The sequence below is a fragment of the Notothenia rossii genome (genome assembly GCF_949606895.1).
Source record: "Notothenia rossii genome assembly, chromosome: 11".
NCBI classification, from domain to species: Eukaryota; Metazoa; Chordata; class Actinopteri; order Perciformes; family Nototheniidae; genus Notothenia; species Notothenia rossii.
Window position 1 is genome coordinate 31,845,035 of NC_136910.1, and position 13,911 is coordinate 31,858,945.

The 13,911-nt window shown below is 42.0% G+C and overlaps 1 protein-coding gene across 2 annotated transcripts in view; it reads right to left on the reverse strand.

Annotated features, from left to right (window-relative positions):
- Nucleotides 1-5,223: 5,223 nt before the first annotated feature.
- Nucleotides 5,224-13,911, reverse strand: part of LOC307024896 (stromelysin-3-like) — a 71,286-nt gene continuing 62,598 nt past the window's right edge. For both annotated transcript variants that reach the window (XM_079659361.1, XM_079659362.1), the window contains 2 exons: nucleotides 10,617-10,877; nucleotides 5,224-10,053 (listed from right to left, as the gene is read on the reverse strand). In XM_079659361.1, coding sequence (XP_079515487.1) covers nucleotides 9,926-10,053; nucleotides 10,617-10,877 — 389 coding nt within the window. In that variant the 3' untranslated portion in view covers nucleotides 5,224-9,925. The remainder of the gene's footprint in view (nucleotides 10,054-10,616; nucleotides 10,878-13,911) is intronic.

Below are 13,911 nucleotides of genomic sequence, written 5' to 3' on the forward strand. Positions count from 1 at the left end.
GAGAAATGAGATGTCCTTCAACATGGCGCGCTGAAATTCATTTCCGGGTCACTACTGGAGGACCGAGGAGTCGAGGAGGGGAAATTTAAGAATTGAGAAGCCTCTATTGTTGGGACGTCCTTCAAAATGGCGTGTCTTGATCGATTTTCGGGTCAAGTCCCGGAGGAGGGGAAGAGAGGACTCGAGGAGGGGTATTGGGATGAGGCTATTGTGTCCCTCACGTTTCCTCTTCCCTTTCCGTAAATGTTCCACTTGAGAGGAGTCACTGTGAGGGAAAGCTAATATACTGATTGTTATATCTGTTGTCAGATTGTCAGTAATAAAACGGAGATCGTCAAAACTCTATGCTAGCTCGGGTCATCCATGAACAACGCAAAACACAACGCAGAGACTGATAGTTTATTTGGAGCTCCGGCCGGAGAATTCACACGACATGTCACGGGCCACGGTTTGACCACACGGTTGACATGCCACAATCAATGCTGAAGAACTCTGCCCCAGACCCATTTATTTAGCTAGTTCAGAGAGAATAATCAACATGCTGCATAACAAGATAGAATGATAACTAGGGATGCACCGAATATTTGGCCGCCGAAAATTATCGGCCGAAGATGGTTAAAAAGGCCCTTTCGGCTTTCAGCCGAAATTTATAAAAAATATCACCGAATGTCAGAGAACAGGGTTACGTTGGTAAGCTAACGTGTTGTTGTGATGACGTAATCAAAACGCTCACAGCCAACATGTCTGCCGCTTGGAGATATTTAAAAATATCAGAGAAAGAGGCGCGGATTGCGATTTGTAAAACGTGTTCAGCTGACATTTCTCGAGGGGGTGTAACTGCAAAGACTTTCACCACTTCGGGATTACTCCACCACCTGAAATCAAAACACCCGGACAAATATGCGGAGTAAGATCAAATCACAAGCACTGATAGCGAGAGACTGTTCAGCGCTGCCTCTCATGTGCTTGATGAGAAGAGGAGCAGACTTATGGCTGATAAAGCAGAGAAGCTAATGTTCATTAAAAAGAACCTCCCACTTTTCCTTAATAAGTAGACAAGGCTGGCTTATCATAAGCTTATCTAGTTCTACATGTCTACTCTATACCCACTTTCCTGAACAATTTTCATTGTGAGTTATAATTCACCATCTCAGGTTATCATTAGGGGGAAATGACAGCAGCACAGTGTTCAATATATTGTACTTTCGGTATCGAAATGATACAATGTTGTTTACATTGCTCATGAGGACAGACCACCTTATTTGCAGATTCTTGAAATTGTGATTTAATTTGTAATTGATTGTGGATTTTGTATCCAGTTTTCACTTTATGTATCTTTATACAATGTTTACTACTTTGCTTATGAGGACAGACAGCCTTATTTACAGATTCTTGAAATTGAATTGTAATTTCATTTGTAAATAGTTACATTCATGTGGATTTATCAAGTTTGCACATTTGTATGCATGCACTTATAGGTGCATTTGTTGTTGTTGAAGGCCTGGCTGTTACAGTCTTTATTTACACTATTTTGTTGTAGGCCTACTGGCCTAGATGTTTATGCCGTTTTAAAGCACCTTGGCTTTGTTCTCAATGCACTTTGTTCTAGTTATCCTACAGAGAAAATGCACTTGACTTGGAATTAATGTACTGTATGCATTCAAAAGTGCTGAATAAATGTTTTATGGACCCATAATAGTGATTATTATTTAAGTTAAGTGTTGCCATAATCATGTCTTTTTCCATAATCAGGTAGCTGAACAACATTGGTAAAAAATGTATACATTATATATATATATTTCTATTAATCATTTTCGGCCTTTCGGCATTCGGTTTTCGGCCAACTGTTTCCTATTTTCGGTATCGGTTTCGGCCAAGAATTACCCATTCGGTGCACCCCTAATGATAACGCCTCTATCAGCTGAGACCAACAGGCAGGAACAGGGAGATAAAACACTGAGAGCACAGCAGCCAAGGTTACAGGTGCGTGTGCTCAGTCAGGACAGCATGAACTGATGAACTGGGTCAAAGTTATGGGCCTTGGAAAATATTTATAATTGTTTATGTTTATAATTAGTGATGCATTGATGTGTCTATGATTTTAATTTTGTAGCTTGTAAAGTATGAGATAACATAAAAAACTATTTTTTTGGTATTAATAATATAAACCCGCTTGTTACTAATGTTGTCAAATAAATGTACTGAGGAAAAATATATATTTTTGCTGCCAAAATGTAGTGGAGTAGAAGTATAAAGTAGAATCATTTGGAAACATTTAATTAAAGTACATGAGTAAAAATGTATTTGGTTACTTTCCACCACTGCATATGTAGGCTACAATATGATTAGTAGGAGGTCCAAAAGTTCACAGTCAATAGAACATGATGACTGTGTAGATATAAATGCATCTCAGACTCTAAACGTAATGAAGGTTGAGTTCTGGTCTCGTCTGGTTCCAGATGTTCTCCTGTCATGGTGTCGTGTCGCCTCTGCGCAGCAGTTTTTTGCCAGATGCTGTCATAAATGTACTTTTTATCCAGCAATAAGCCGTATATCATGATACACTTTTTAGATCTTGGCTGCTACATGACTACACATTTTAACCAGATGAAAGATTTGAGTGATTGGTTCTCATGTTATCAGAGAAACAAGCAGCACCAACACCAGCGTTCAGCTCGCTGCCCCTCCACCGGGACATGCTGATTTGTATTTTTGATTCCTACTACACCCCTCATGCTGCTTGTTTTGACAATGTAACGTCAGCGGACACTCAGCCTGCAGTCTGGATGTTGAGGCAGCAAAGGTTATCTCTCCGGTTCTTCACGTGTCCCTCAGTAAACCTGGAGAGGCCGCTTCCTGTTTTCATATCACAAAACTCTGGAATACAAAGATGGAATACAGAAATAATTGTTCTATCTTTGATCTGGGGTATTTTGGTTTGATCTTATCAACTGAACTGATACTATGATCATTCATGTGCTGCCAAGGTGCTAAAGTTGACTAATAATAAATGCACTGAAATTCTTTCTGCGTGAACATGTGCAGGCCTGTTGGCCCTCGGGGAGAGTTCTGCAGACAGTGCATTTATTTTTTAGTGCCGCCACCACAAATGTGCAGTAAATAACTGAGTGCTTTGAAGGAATTGAGAGTGTTTTAGACTGGTTTCGGTCATTTAACAGAATGTACAGTGCATTAAGAAGCCCACAGCAGGGGGATACAGTTGTGCATCTAATGGCTGACAGGGGCAGTCAGGGAACATGGAACCTAAACCAGGGCTATTCACAGCTTAACACTGCATTACACAAACACACTGAACCAAGTACTGTATGTGGAAAGCCATTAGTCCAGAGTTATTATTTTAAAGGATAAGGCAATGCGAATATATTTAAAGGTAAATCAGTAAAACACTTCACAAAGACAACACAGATCTGCAGCATAACAACAGCGATGATTAATTAGCAACAAAAGTTCTATAGCATGTGTCAAGAAATGTGAATTATGCCACTAATGGCTTCCCATACCTCTCTTTCACCGGTAGTATCTCTGCCTCGTCTCACAGTTTAAAAAACCCTGCTCTAAATCAAAATTACAAAAATTGGAAAAGCAAGTTGATTTTTTTATGTTTGGTTTTATTGCAAATGAAAACCTTTACAGATGTAATCAGAGAAGAAAAAAAATACTTTGACTAAATAATTCCATATGAAGGCAAAGAAATCAGTAGATGTTGAAAGAACATCAAACTAGATCCTAAACATGTTCAGGACACAGTGTATTGTACAAGTCCATGCAATAATCAGTGTCCTGCACTGAGTACACACAATAACATCGCCAATGAAATTCACTTTATGCACTATCCATAAAATATACAGTAAGTCATCCCAAAGTGAAGGGCTGTCAGTTTCCTCTGATCAGGATGGAAACACAGGCTGTGTATCAGACCACATTATGTTGTCTGTAAAAATGTAAGTTTTTAATTTTCTTAGAAAGATACAATGGCAGGGCTTTTATAATTAATTTACAATAACAATCCAATAACTGAAACAAAGCTGTTCAACAGATAATGAGGCGTTTAGATGGCTTTATCGAATGAATAAAACAATATAGTGAAAAAAAACTTTTCTGATTTTGTGTAGGCCTATTACACAAGGAACCTGAGCTGTAGTGAATTTAGAGTAGTAAGTGTGAATACATTAACCAAAAGTTGATTCTTAAAACTGACTGTCAAAGAAAATTATTCTCCTGTTGCATGTCTCAGGTCACCTACAGTAAAAAAAACAGCAAAAGCAATCCAATCCTTCATCAGTCAGTACCAAGAGAACTTCCTGCTAAACACTTGACTGGAAAATGTTGGCTAGGCTAGGTTAGATCTTCTCTCTCAAGCTTTCTTTTTTACTTACGTATCAAAACTTTATAAAACTTTATAGTGCTGACCTGAGGTGATTACTGCGGTTTTTCACGTCATTATTCATTACTATTATATCCCAAAAAGGCCTTTGTTATTCTTTTTTGTTTTGGTGATTTTAAGGACTGAAACCCTAAGATTGTAAATTGAGTCAGAGGTCTCAGAGCAGAGTGGACAGAGCAGGGGTTCAGAGGAACTGTAGGACGACTGTTCATTGTACCATGAGGGCTCCATCACTTATATCCAGTCTGGATGGAGAGTGCTCCTCCATGTCTGACAGGAGGCCCCCTCCTCCCCTCCAATCAGTTAAAGAGCATCTTGCAGGTTGTTTTTTTTCTACATTTATGCTTAAACTTGCTTGAAAATTACAATTAAAAATGTGAATGTAGGATTTGATATGTTTTACGAGACATAAGGGCAGGAATTCAGAGGGAAAGGAGCAATTTTTAGCTCTGCTCTTAAAAACGGCTTTTTTTTAAGGTCATACGTCAAACGCGTCATATTACATCACAAAGGGTAAACATCTCTGCTCTCTGACCGCGGGCATAGTTAGTAGTTGCGTTGACTTGAGCGGTTGTGTTTTAGTGAGCTGGTATTTTTCGGTAGTTTTACATTGTATTTCACCATTTGTAATCATGGTGCAGTATTGTGTTTGTACAGGTTGCACAAATACCAGCCTGTCAGGACATCGAGTCCACAGTTTCCCTCACGGGAAAAGGACCGGAGCTAGCGTTCGTTCATGGGTGCATTGTGCATCCACCTCCCTGCAGCACATACTCTCCACAGCTTTATCAGGAAACCGTATTACATCACTCTCTCCCCCCCCCCCCCCCCCCTTCGCTGCTCTCTCTCTCTCTCCCCTCCGGTACACGGCACCGTAAGACGTAGTGTGGAGTTGCATTAGGTAACGCTGTGGTGGCTGTACTGCTCCAGCCGTCTCCTTTGTGTTTGTTTGTTTCCCCCTGTCTGTGTTGTTTGTGTGTGCGTGGTGGCTGTCACTCCTGGCTCCCGGCTCAACCTCCACTCACCTGCCGCAATCAGCTGTGCACCCTCCCCGACTACACACCTGCTTTCCATCAAGCCATTTACAACGGCATATCAACGGAGGCTCCACAACCTTTCTCCTCCAGATCGTCAAGTATCAGCCGTATCTCGCGTCTCTCCTCCGGTACACAGCACCGTAGTGTGGAGTTGCATTAGGTAACGCGAGATACGGCTGATACTTGCGCATTAGTTTCTGTTATGGATCAGTATCAACAGTCCTGCCAGTAACGTTACTATATTATCAATGCTACTTTAGTTATAGACTGATATATGATAGCTAACTTCACAATGTTGTGATGTGACGTTAGCTAACATTCTGTAGCTAACGCCGGTCACTCACCAAGATAGGTGCTCAGTTCTCCACTGGTTCTCCTCACACCACAGCTCAATGTCTCTCCGATGGCCATTATTTCTTCTAATCCTTGGCTGTTCCTGGTCTCTTGGACGCCTAGCAGGCTCATAATTATAAGGTTGTGGTCCGTCATATGCATTCGAATATTCACGTTCAACTTCTTCTGTGTCTTCTGTGTCGAAAATAGCATAGGGATCCATGTTTATTAATACGTTACATCGGCCGCTCTCTCCCTTGTTTCTCACATGTTACGTCACACGCGGGAGGTCACGTGCCAAGGCTTTTTTATGCGGAAGTGAACATTTCTTACAAAAACGACGCCAGATGTCACTGTAGTGTATATTTCTGTATATTTTTTTGAAAATCTAGTGTATTCATCATTTTCCTACACATTTATTCACAGGTTTCTTTAACCTGGAAGTTGCTCTTTAATAACTGCAACACAATATTTAAAACAAAAACATTCCCCTCTGAGAACTTCTGACTGTGTGACTTACACTTGGTGTCGGTCCTGATGATAATATTGCCAGCTTTTCACAAAACTGGGATTTTAGAAAAACCTTTCCATCTATCAAAAAAACCTTTTCAGTCCAATAAAGTTGGGAGTCTGGAGAGCCGTTTAAAATGTTTTATGTTTTTTCTCCGGTCACGTATGGGGAATCAGTATGACCTCAAAGTCGGGTAATTTTGGCTCTCGATCGCCCATTCATTCCTATGGGGAAAAGTTTGGTGTTTGTTTTGATTTGCGTGAAACTGGCTAGGCAAATCCTAGCACATCATTCCCGATCGTTCCGCACGTTTTGTTTTAATGTGTTTTATGTGCGCGTCGTAGGGTTGGGTATCTTTTGGATTTTAACAATTCCGGTTCTGATTCCGGTTCTGCTTTTCGATTCCGGTTCTTTTCGGTTCTCGATTCCGGTTCTTTGAGAGGGTAAAAATAAGTTCCATGCCAATTTCACTGGGAGAAAAATATATTTATGAAAACTTTAAAGGTGACCTATCATGCAAAGTGCACTTTTGTACGTCTTTTATACATGAATATGTGTCCCCGATGTTCCAGGGAACTCACCAAGTGTCAGAAAACACAACCGCTCTCTATTTTCCAAATCTCTTAAAAAGGGGCTGCAACGGATCTGATAAAGACTGATCCAGATTTGAACACTTCTATGACGTCACAGAAGTGGCGCTACGGCTATTGGGCCAACTCCACCAATCAGGAGGAGACAGCCACGGACATTGCCGTTCGAAAGCGCTGGAGACGCTGCAGTACATATGCCAGGCCTGTAGATGATGCTGTTCTCACAGAATCAGCCCATGCAAAGACAGTGTTAAATTGAGCAAAATGAGGAATGGCTAAAATGCATGATCCGTTTGGTATTTAGAAAAATAAAAAGTATAAATATGCCTTATATAGGTATGGTCCTACACTATATTATTCAAATATAGCATGATAGGTCCACTTTAAGTCATATCTGTATTCCTATTTACAAATCACTTAATACTGTTTCATTTTGTTGCGGTTATTGAATACAATTATATTAAAAATAATCTCTGCATTGTTTAGTTAGTTCCAAGTGGTGCAGTTTGAGAATGTACAATTGGCCCAGTCTCCTCTAATGTTACACTGCAACCTGCCTGTGAGACAGAGTCCAACTATACAGTCTGTGTCCAACACATCCTGCAATACACATGCTGCAGCTGCCCAGCTGCTCACTGTTTGTCGAAGTACATTGTATTTTCATTTCAATAATGTATTTTCTATACCCTGCTTCATAAACAATACTGACATCCCTGTGCTCCTCCAAGTCTGTCTCACAGTCTGGGGATGTGAGGACAGCGCGAGGACACAGACAGGGAGGCTGGTTCACTTCATAAAGGAAATGGCGGTCAATGTTACAGCAGAGCTAAAACGCTTAATAACCTTCATTACTTGTTAGAGAAAGAACATAAGAAAGGTTGACATGAAGCTGTTAAACGGGCAGCGGAGCCGCTGTGTGTAGAAAAAGGGAGAGGGAGAGAGACGCTGAGCTGCACCGTGCAGCGATCAGCTGATCCGGAGCAGAGAGAAGGAGCTGGGGTCCTCCTGTCCTCACAACTCTTATAAATCCGGGTACCGGACAATTGTTATTTGTTCTTACTCTGAACCAAGTTTTGCTTCCCAAACCTGCCACTGTGCTCACAACACGCCCCGCCCTGCCCCGTTACAGAAAGCGGTGAGATGCATTTCCTTAGGAATCGATAAGCAGAACCAAAACTAACATTTCTAAACGATACCGATGGAATCGAAATGTTGGAAACGGTCCGAACCGGAAACGGATTTCGGTACCCAACCCTAGTGGGTCGTAGCAACGCTCCGGGACTAGTTGCGGTCTTAACTTTAAGGTGGAAGAGGAAGAATAAGATGAAGAGGTATGTAGGATTATAATATGTGTACAGCTCTGCCAGTAACACACAATAGGAACGCTGACTTTGATTAAAGGTTTTTTTCCTTGGTGGTGGCATGTGATTTTAAAACCTCAGGTGCTACAACCACATGATGCTGTGTTCACAGACCCTGGTCATTTCAGATATGTTGCACATTTGATGGTGCTCTGCTGAGAAAAACTAATGTTAGAATAATGTAAATGTTTCCAGGAGAGAGGAACATCTCTGAGAATAAAGTGATCTCACTCTCAGTGTTCAGACCTACAGCAGCCAGGATGCAGGGCTGTTTGGCCCGCCTTCTGACGGGTCCTTCAGAGCAAATATAACATGCTTACATTGAGACGCGGTTAGACCCCTGGCCTGGATCCTCTGATACCTCATTCACACCAACGGTGTTTCAGGACCGGTTCGGAGCCGGAGCTTGAAAAGCACCGGGTTTTCCTGTTCACACCGCAGCGGAGCAGCCTCTTAGCTCCGTAATCCGGTTCGTTTCAAGCACCAAAAAATTGCCCGGCTAGAGCAAAAGCACTGCATACGTCACGCTTACGTCGAGGCAGGGGCAGGGGGAATCGTCGTTGAACTTGATGATTACGATTGTAAAACAGTTTTGAATGTAGCATGTAATGTCTGTAAAGTTGGTCGTAAAGTCGTCCCATTTCTTCCATTCCGTTTCGACAGAGCAAAACCAAAACGAGTAGCGCTTCAACACAATCGGCCATTGTTGTTGTTGTCGGTGTGAGCTGTGAGGGGTTTCCGCGCGGTTTGGCTTTATGAAGCAGGCACGCAAACGATGACGCAATGACCAGCACCAGTCGGACTCTGGGCGGTGTGAAAAGAGCCGGAGCTAAACCGAAGAACCGCTTCTGAACCTGAAAAGCTCTAGCACGGAGCTTGAACCAGAGTTGCGTTGGTGTGAATGAGGTATGAGAGAACTCTAGCCTCAATACATGTGCCAACTCCGCTAATTAGCAAGGTGCTGCTGGATTTGTGATGCTTTTACTCCAGACATTATAGAGAACTGGTTCCTGCTTCCACTAAATACACAACCCTGACAACACTTCACATCGCAGCATGGGCCGTCACCACCAATCTCAACCTTTGAACCCTCAGAGGTCACTCTGAGATCTGCAGGAGGGTCGCAGGACACTCAGGAAACTTGCCGAGTGGTTTTCAGGCTTTAGCCTGAGGGAGAAGCTTTGTCTGGCTTCTCATCATCTCAAACTGACAAAAGAAGTAGATGCTTACTGCCTGTTACTGCACATGTAACTCACAGTAGATTATTCATGTATTTTAAAATAAAAATAAAAATAAAAATGATGTAGTCACAGTGCACTGACAAAACTGAAATGTTGACTCTAATTATATATCATGTCAACACATTTCCCATAACTGTATTAGGTTAGTTGAAAGCAATAATAATAAGTTAAACCTAATATGTCTTATTCAAATATTATTGAGTTAACTAACCTGCAGTAATACAGTTATGTGAAATATGTTGACATTATACATTTAATTAAAGTCAACATTTCAGTTTTTTCCGTGTGGGTAGTGACTTTTTAGAGGTGATATAAGTTTTGAGTCATCTTAATTAAATATATTGGCCTTACATATATTTCTGAAATATTCAGAATGTTCTGTTTGTGGATGCAGCTTTAAAAACGGCCATTGCTCTTCACAAGTGTACCATTTGTATCTGTATGAACTTATTTATACAAAAAGGCAGAACAGCCAAAGAAGTCCGTTCCGATGCTGCGTGGGAAGCCGTCCAGAACCTTCAGCGCCACGGGGTCAAACTTCCAGTAGTGCTGCCCACTCAGGAAGTTAGCATAGCCTATGAGAGAGCGAGAAATGGTTACATCAAGGGGGCAACAGTACTCAGATCTTGTACTTTAGTAAAAGTAGAAGTACCAGAGTGTAGGAATACTCTGTTACAAGTAAAAGTCCTGCATTACAAATGTTCCTCAAGTAAAAGTAGAAAAGTATTAGCTTCAAAATATAGTTAAAGTGGCTAAAGTAAAAGTAGTCATTGTGCAGATTGGCCCATTTCAGAATAATACTGTATATATGATATGTTTTATAATGATTGATCATTAAAGTGTTCTCAAAGCTGGTAAAGGTGCAGCTAGTTCGAATGACTTTGTATACTGCAGGGTAGCTTTTGAATTTACTCCAGGTGGAACTAAAGTCTGATTTAACACTTGATTAGATTTCACATCATTAATCCAAATCTGTAAAGTAACTAAAGGTAATAAATACATGTAGTGGAGTAGCATAAAATGGAAATACTCAAGTCGGTACAAGTACCTCAATATTGTACAGTGCTTGAGTAAATGTACTTAGTTACTTAACAACTGTTACAAGTTAAAATGGTTGCTAGGCGAATCCAGTCCTCACCATATTTGTCCCGAAAAGCTGCATCAATATTTCCGGGGATCCCCCCCCACGCGTGCATGCTGCCCGGATGCACATCGTCCACTCGGTTCTCCTGCGGATTGAAGGGCCAGTAAGAAGCGGACTTGAAGAAGTAGACTTTCTCCACGTGGTCCTCCTCCCACTTCAGAGCTGCTTGGATATCTGAGACAGGAAGACCCAGCTGCCGCACTGAATCCGGGCCTGTTATCTTCCTCTCAGCATCAAACACCCAGTAGCTCTCCCCTGTTGTCATCAAAAAGATACAAATAAACCATAAACCGTATCGATGGGTTACGGATTGTAACCCTAGTTATATAAGCACAGGCGGAGCCCTCTACTGGACTCTATGGGTACTACCCAGAGGTGGGGACTCGAGTCACATGACTTGACTCAAGTCAGACTCGAGTCGCATATTTTTTTACTTGAGACTTGCTTGACTAACATTGATAAAAGACTTGACTTGACTTTGACTTGGTATTCATGACTTGAGACTTGACTTAAGCTTGAGACAGATGACTTGAAAGGACTTGACTGTTTAAAATTAAATATTTGCGTTTGTTTTTGTAGTGGGATATTACGTTTAGTTTTTTCGAAAAGCGTGATTATAACGCAATGCGCGCAAACCTGGCAACCCACTAGACGGCAGGAGTGTCAGTTAACATGACAGCGGCTAGCTTTACTCCAAAAATAGTTAAGTTTGGATTCAAGGATTATTTTGTCGATGACGCTAATAAGAAGAGAACAGCTGTATGCAGGGTCTGCAGCATAAAGATCAGTGACAGGACCACCAAAACATCCAACTTCATTCGTCACTACAAAAAAAAACACAGAGAAAGGTAGGCTACGTGACTGTGTTGTGTTAGCTAGAAAGCTAACGTTGAGTTTAAGCTACGTTAGACTTGGTTTCAAATCGATTAAGCAAAGAGAAGACAAAACGGGATAAATGAACACTAGAACTGCCAAGGGATTCATTTGGACTAACCCTGATACTGACGGGCTGTCAGGAGAGAGAGAGAGAGAGGAAAAGAGATGCCTCGTTTATTTCCCCTGTTTTATTATCAGTTACTGGAAACTTTTGAATAATGTAGTTCATCTACTTTTATTAGTTTGTTTAAATGTTTTAATTATGTTGTTTTTGTTTGTAGAAGTGCATCATTCCTTGATTTATTGTAAAATGAATCTGAACTTTTTGATCTGTTATGATGATAAACTGAAGCCATTTCTAAATTAACCCAATTAAGTGAGTTTTAAATCATCCTGCTTAGTTTATAAGGAAATTATGAAGAGGGACAAATTAAATGGTTTGAAAATGATATCTATGTAGGTGCTGACACTGTTGGTGGTTCTAGTGTTAACAGAAATTTTAATTAAATGTGTGTAATGGCAAATGCCATATATGATTTTCTTACCTGGAATTCTGCCTTTTTGAACAGACTTTTTGAGTCCTAGCTATATTGTCTACAGTTCTGGGGTTAATATTAATCTAATATGATTGTCATCGGTCTAAATTAGATTTCAAATGATTAACTGTGTATGTAATGAAGATCATAGTGTGGGTTGAATCCATTTTCATAACCACTGTCTTTTAACTGATTTAAATGTGGAAACTGGGCTTATTCATCAGAATTTCGTATGACTTGACTTGACTTGCTTGACCTGAGCAATGACTTGACTTGACTTGCTTGACTCTCACCACAGTGACTTGGGACTTGCTTGATACTTGTAGGTCAAGACTTGAGACTTGCTCATGACTTGCACATGTAGGACTTACTCCCACCTCTGGTACTACCCCTTGACCTTACTATGCGAGCGTTCACCTACTGAAATATCCTTAAATGTAGCCGGCCCCTCGGGAAGGGTCTACCTGAGTGCGCGCGCAAGCCCACCGTATATAAGGCAGCCACGCCTCCTGACTGTCATCCTACACCCTGTTCAGCGAGCATTATAGGACAGACATTACATTACATTACATTACATTGCATTTAGCTGACGCTTTTATCCAAAGCGACTTACAATAAGTGCATTCGACCAGGAAGATACAACCTTTAAGAAAACAGAATCATATAAGTACATCAGGTTTCATAGAGCCAAACATTTCAAGTGCTACTCAACTGGCATTTAGAAAGCCAGCCCTTTATTAGTATATAAGTGCTTTGTTAGTAATTCTATCGCTCGAAGTGGAGTCTAAAGAGATGAGTTTTCAGTTTGCGTCGGAAGATGTGTAAGCTATCTGCTGTCCTGATTTCAATGGGGAGCTCATTCCACCATTTTGGAGCCAGGATAGCAAACCCACGTGTTTTTGCTGATGGGAACTTGGGTCCCCCTCGCAGTGCGGGTGCAGCGAGCTGTTTGGCTGATGCAGAGCGGAGTGCACGTGCTAGGGTGTACGGTTTAACCATGTCCTGGATGTAGGAAGGGCCAGATCCATTCGCAGCATGGTACGCAAGTACCAGTGTCTTGAAGTGGATTCTAGCAGTTACTGGAAGCCAGTGAAGGGAGCGGAGGAGCGGTGTGGTGTGGGAGAATTTGGGAAGGTTGAAGACCAGACGAGCCGCTGCATTCTGGATGAGCTGCAGAGGTCGGATGGCACATGCAGGTAGACCAGCCAGGAGGGAGTTGCAGTAGTCTAGGCGTGAGATGACGAGAGCCTGGACCAGAATCTGCGCTGATGTCTGGGTCAGCTGGGGACGTATCCTCCTGATGTTGTAAAGCGTGTATCTGCAGCAGCGGGTTGTAGCAGCGATGTTTGCAGTGAAGGACAGTTTGTTATCTAGGACCACACCCAGATTCCTTGCAGTCTGAGTCGGGGAAACAACAGAGGTGCCGATGTTGATTGTTAGGTCAAGAGTGGGACAATCTTTTCCCGGAAGGAAGAGCAGTTCAGTCTTGTCAAGGTTGAGCTTGAGGTGATGAGCAGACATCCACCGAGAGATGTCTGCTAGGCAAGCAGAGATGCGTGCGACGACCTGGGTCTCTGAGCGGGGAAAGGACAGAATTAGTTGGGTGTCGTCAGCGTAGCAGTGGTATGAAAAACCATGCGGGCTAATGACAGACCCGAGCGAGTTTGTGTACAGGGAGAAGAGGAGGGGACCAAGAACCGAGCCCTGAGGGACCCCTGTAGTTAATTGACAAGGGTCGGACTCGGACCCTCTCCAAGTAACCCTGTAGGTGCGGTCGTTGAGGTATGAGGTGAGGAGGGAAAGTGCAGTGCCTGAAACTCCAAGTTCTTGGACAGTGCGAAGGAGGATCCGATGGTTCACCGTGTCGAATGCAGCAG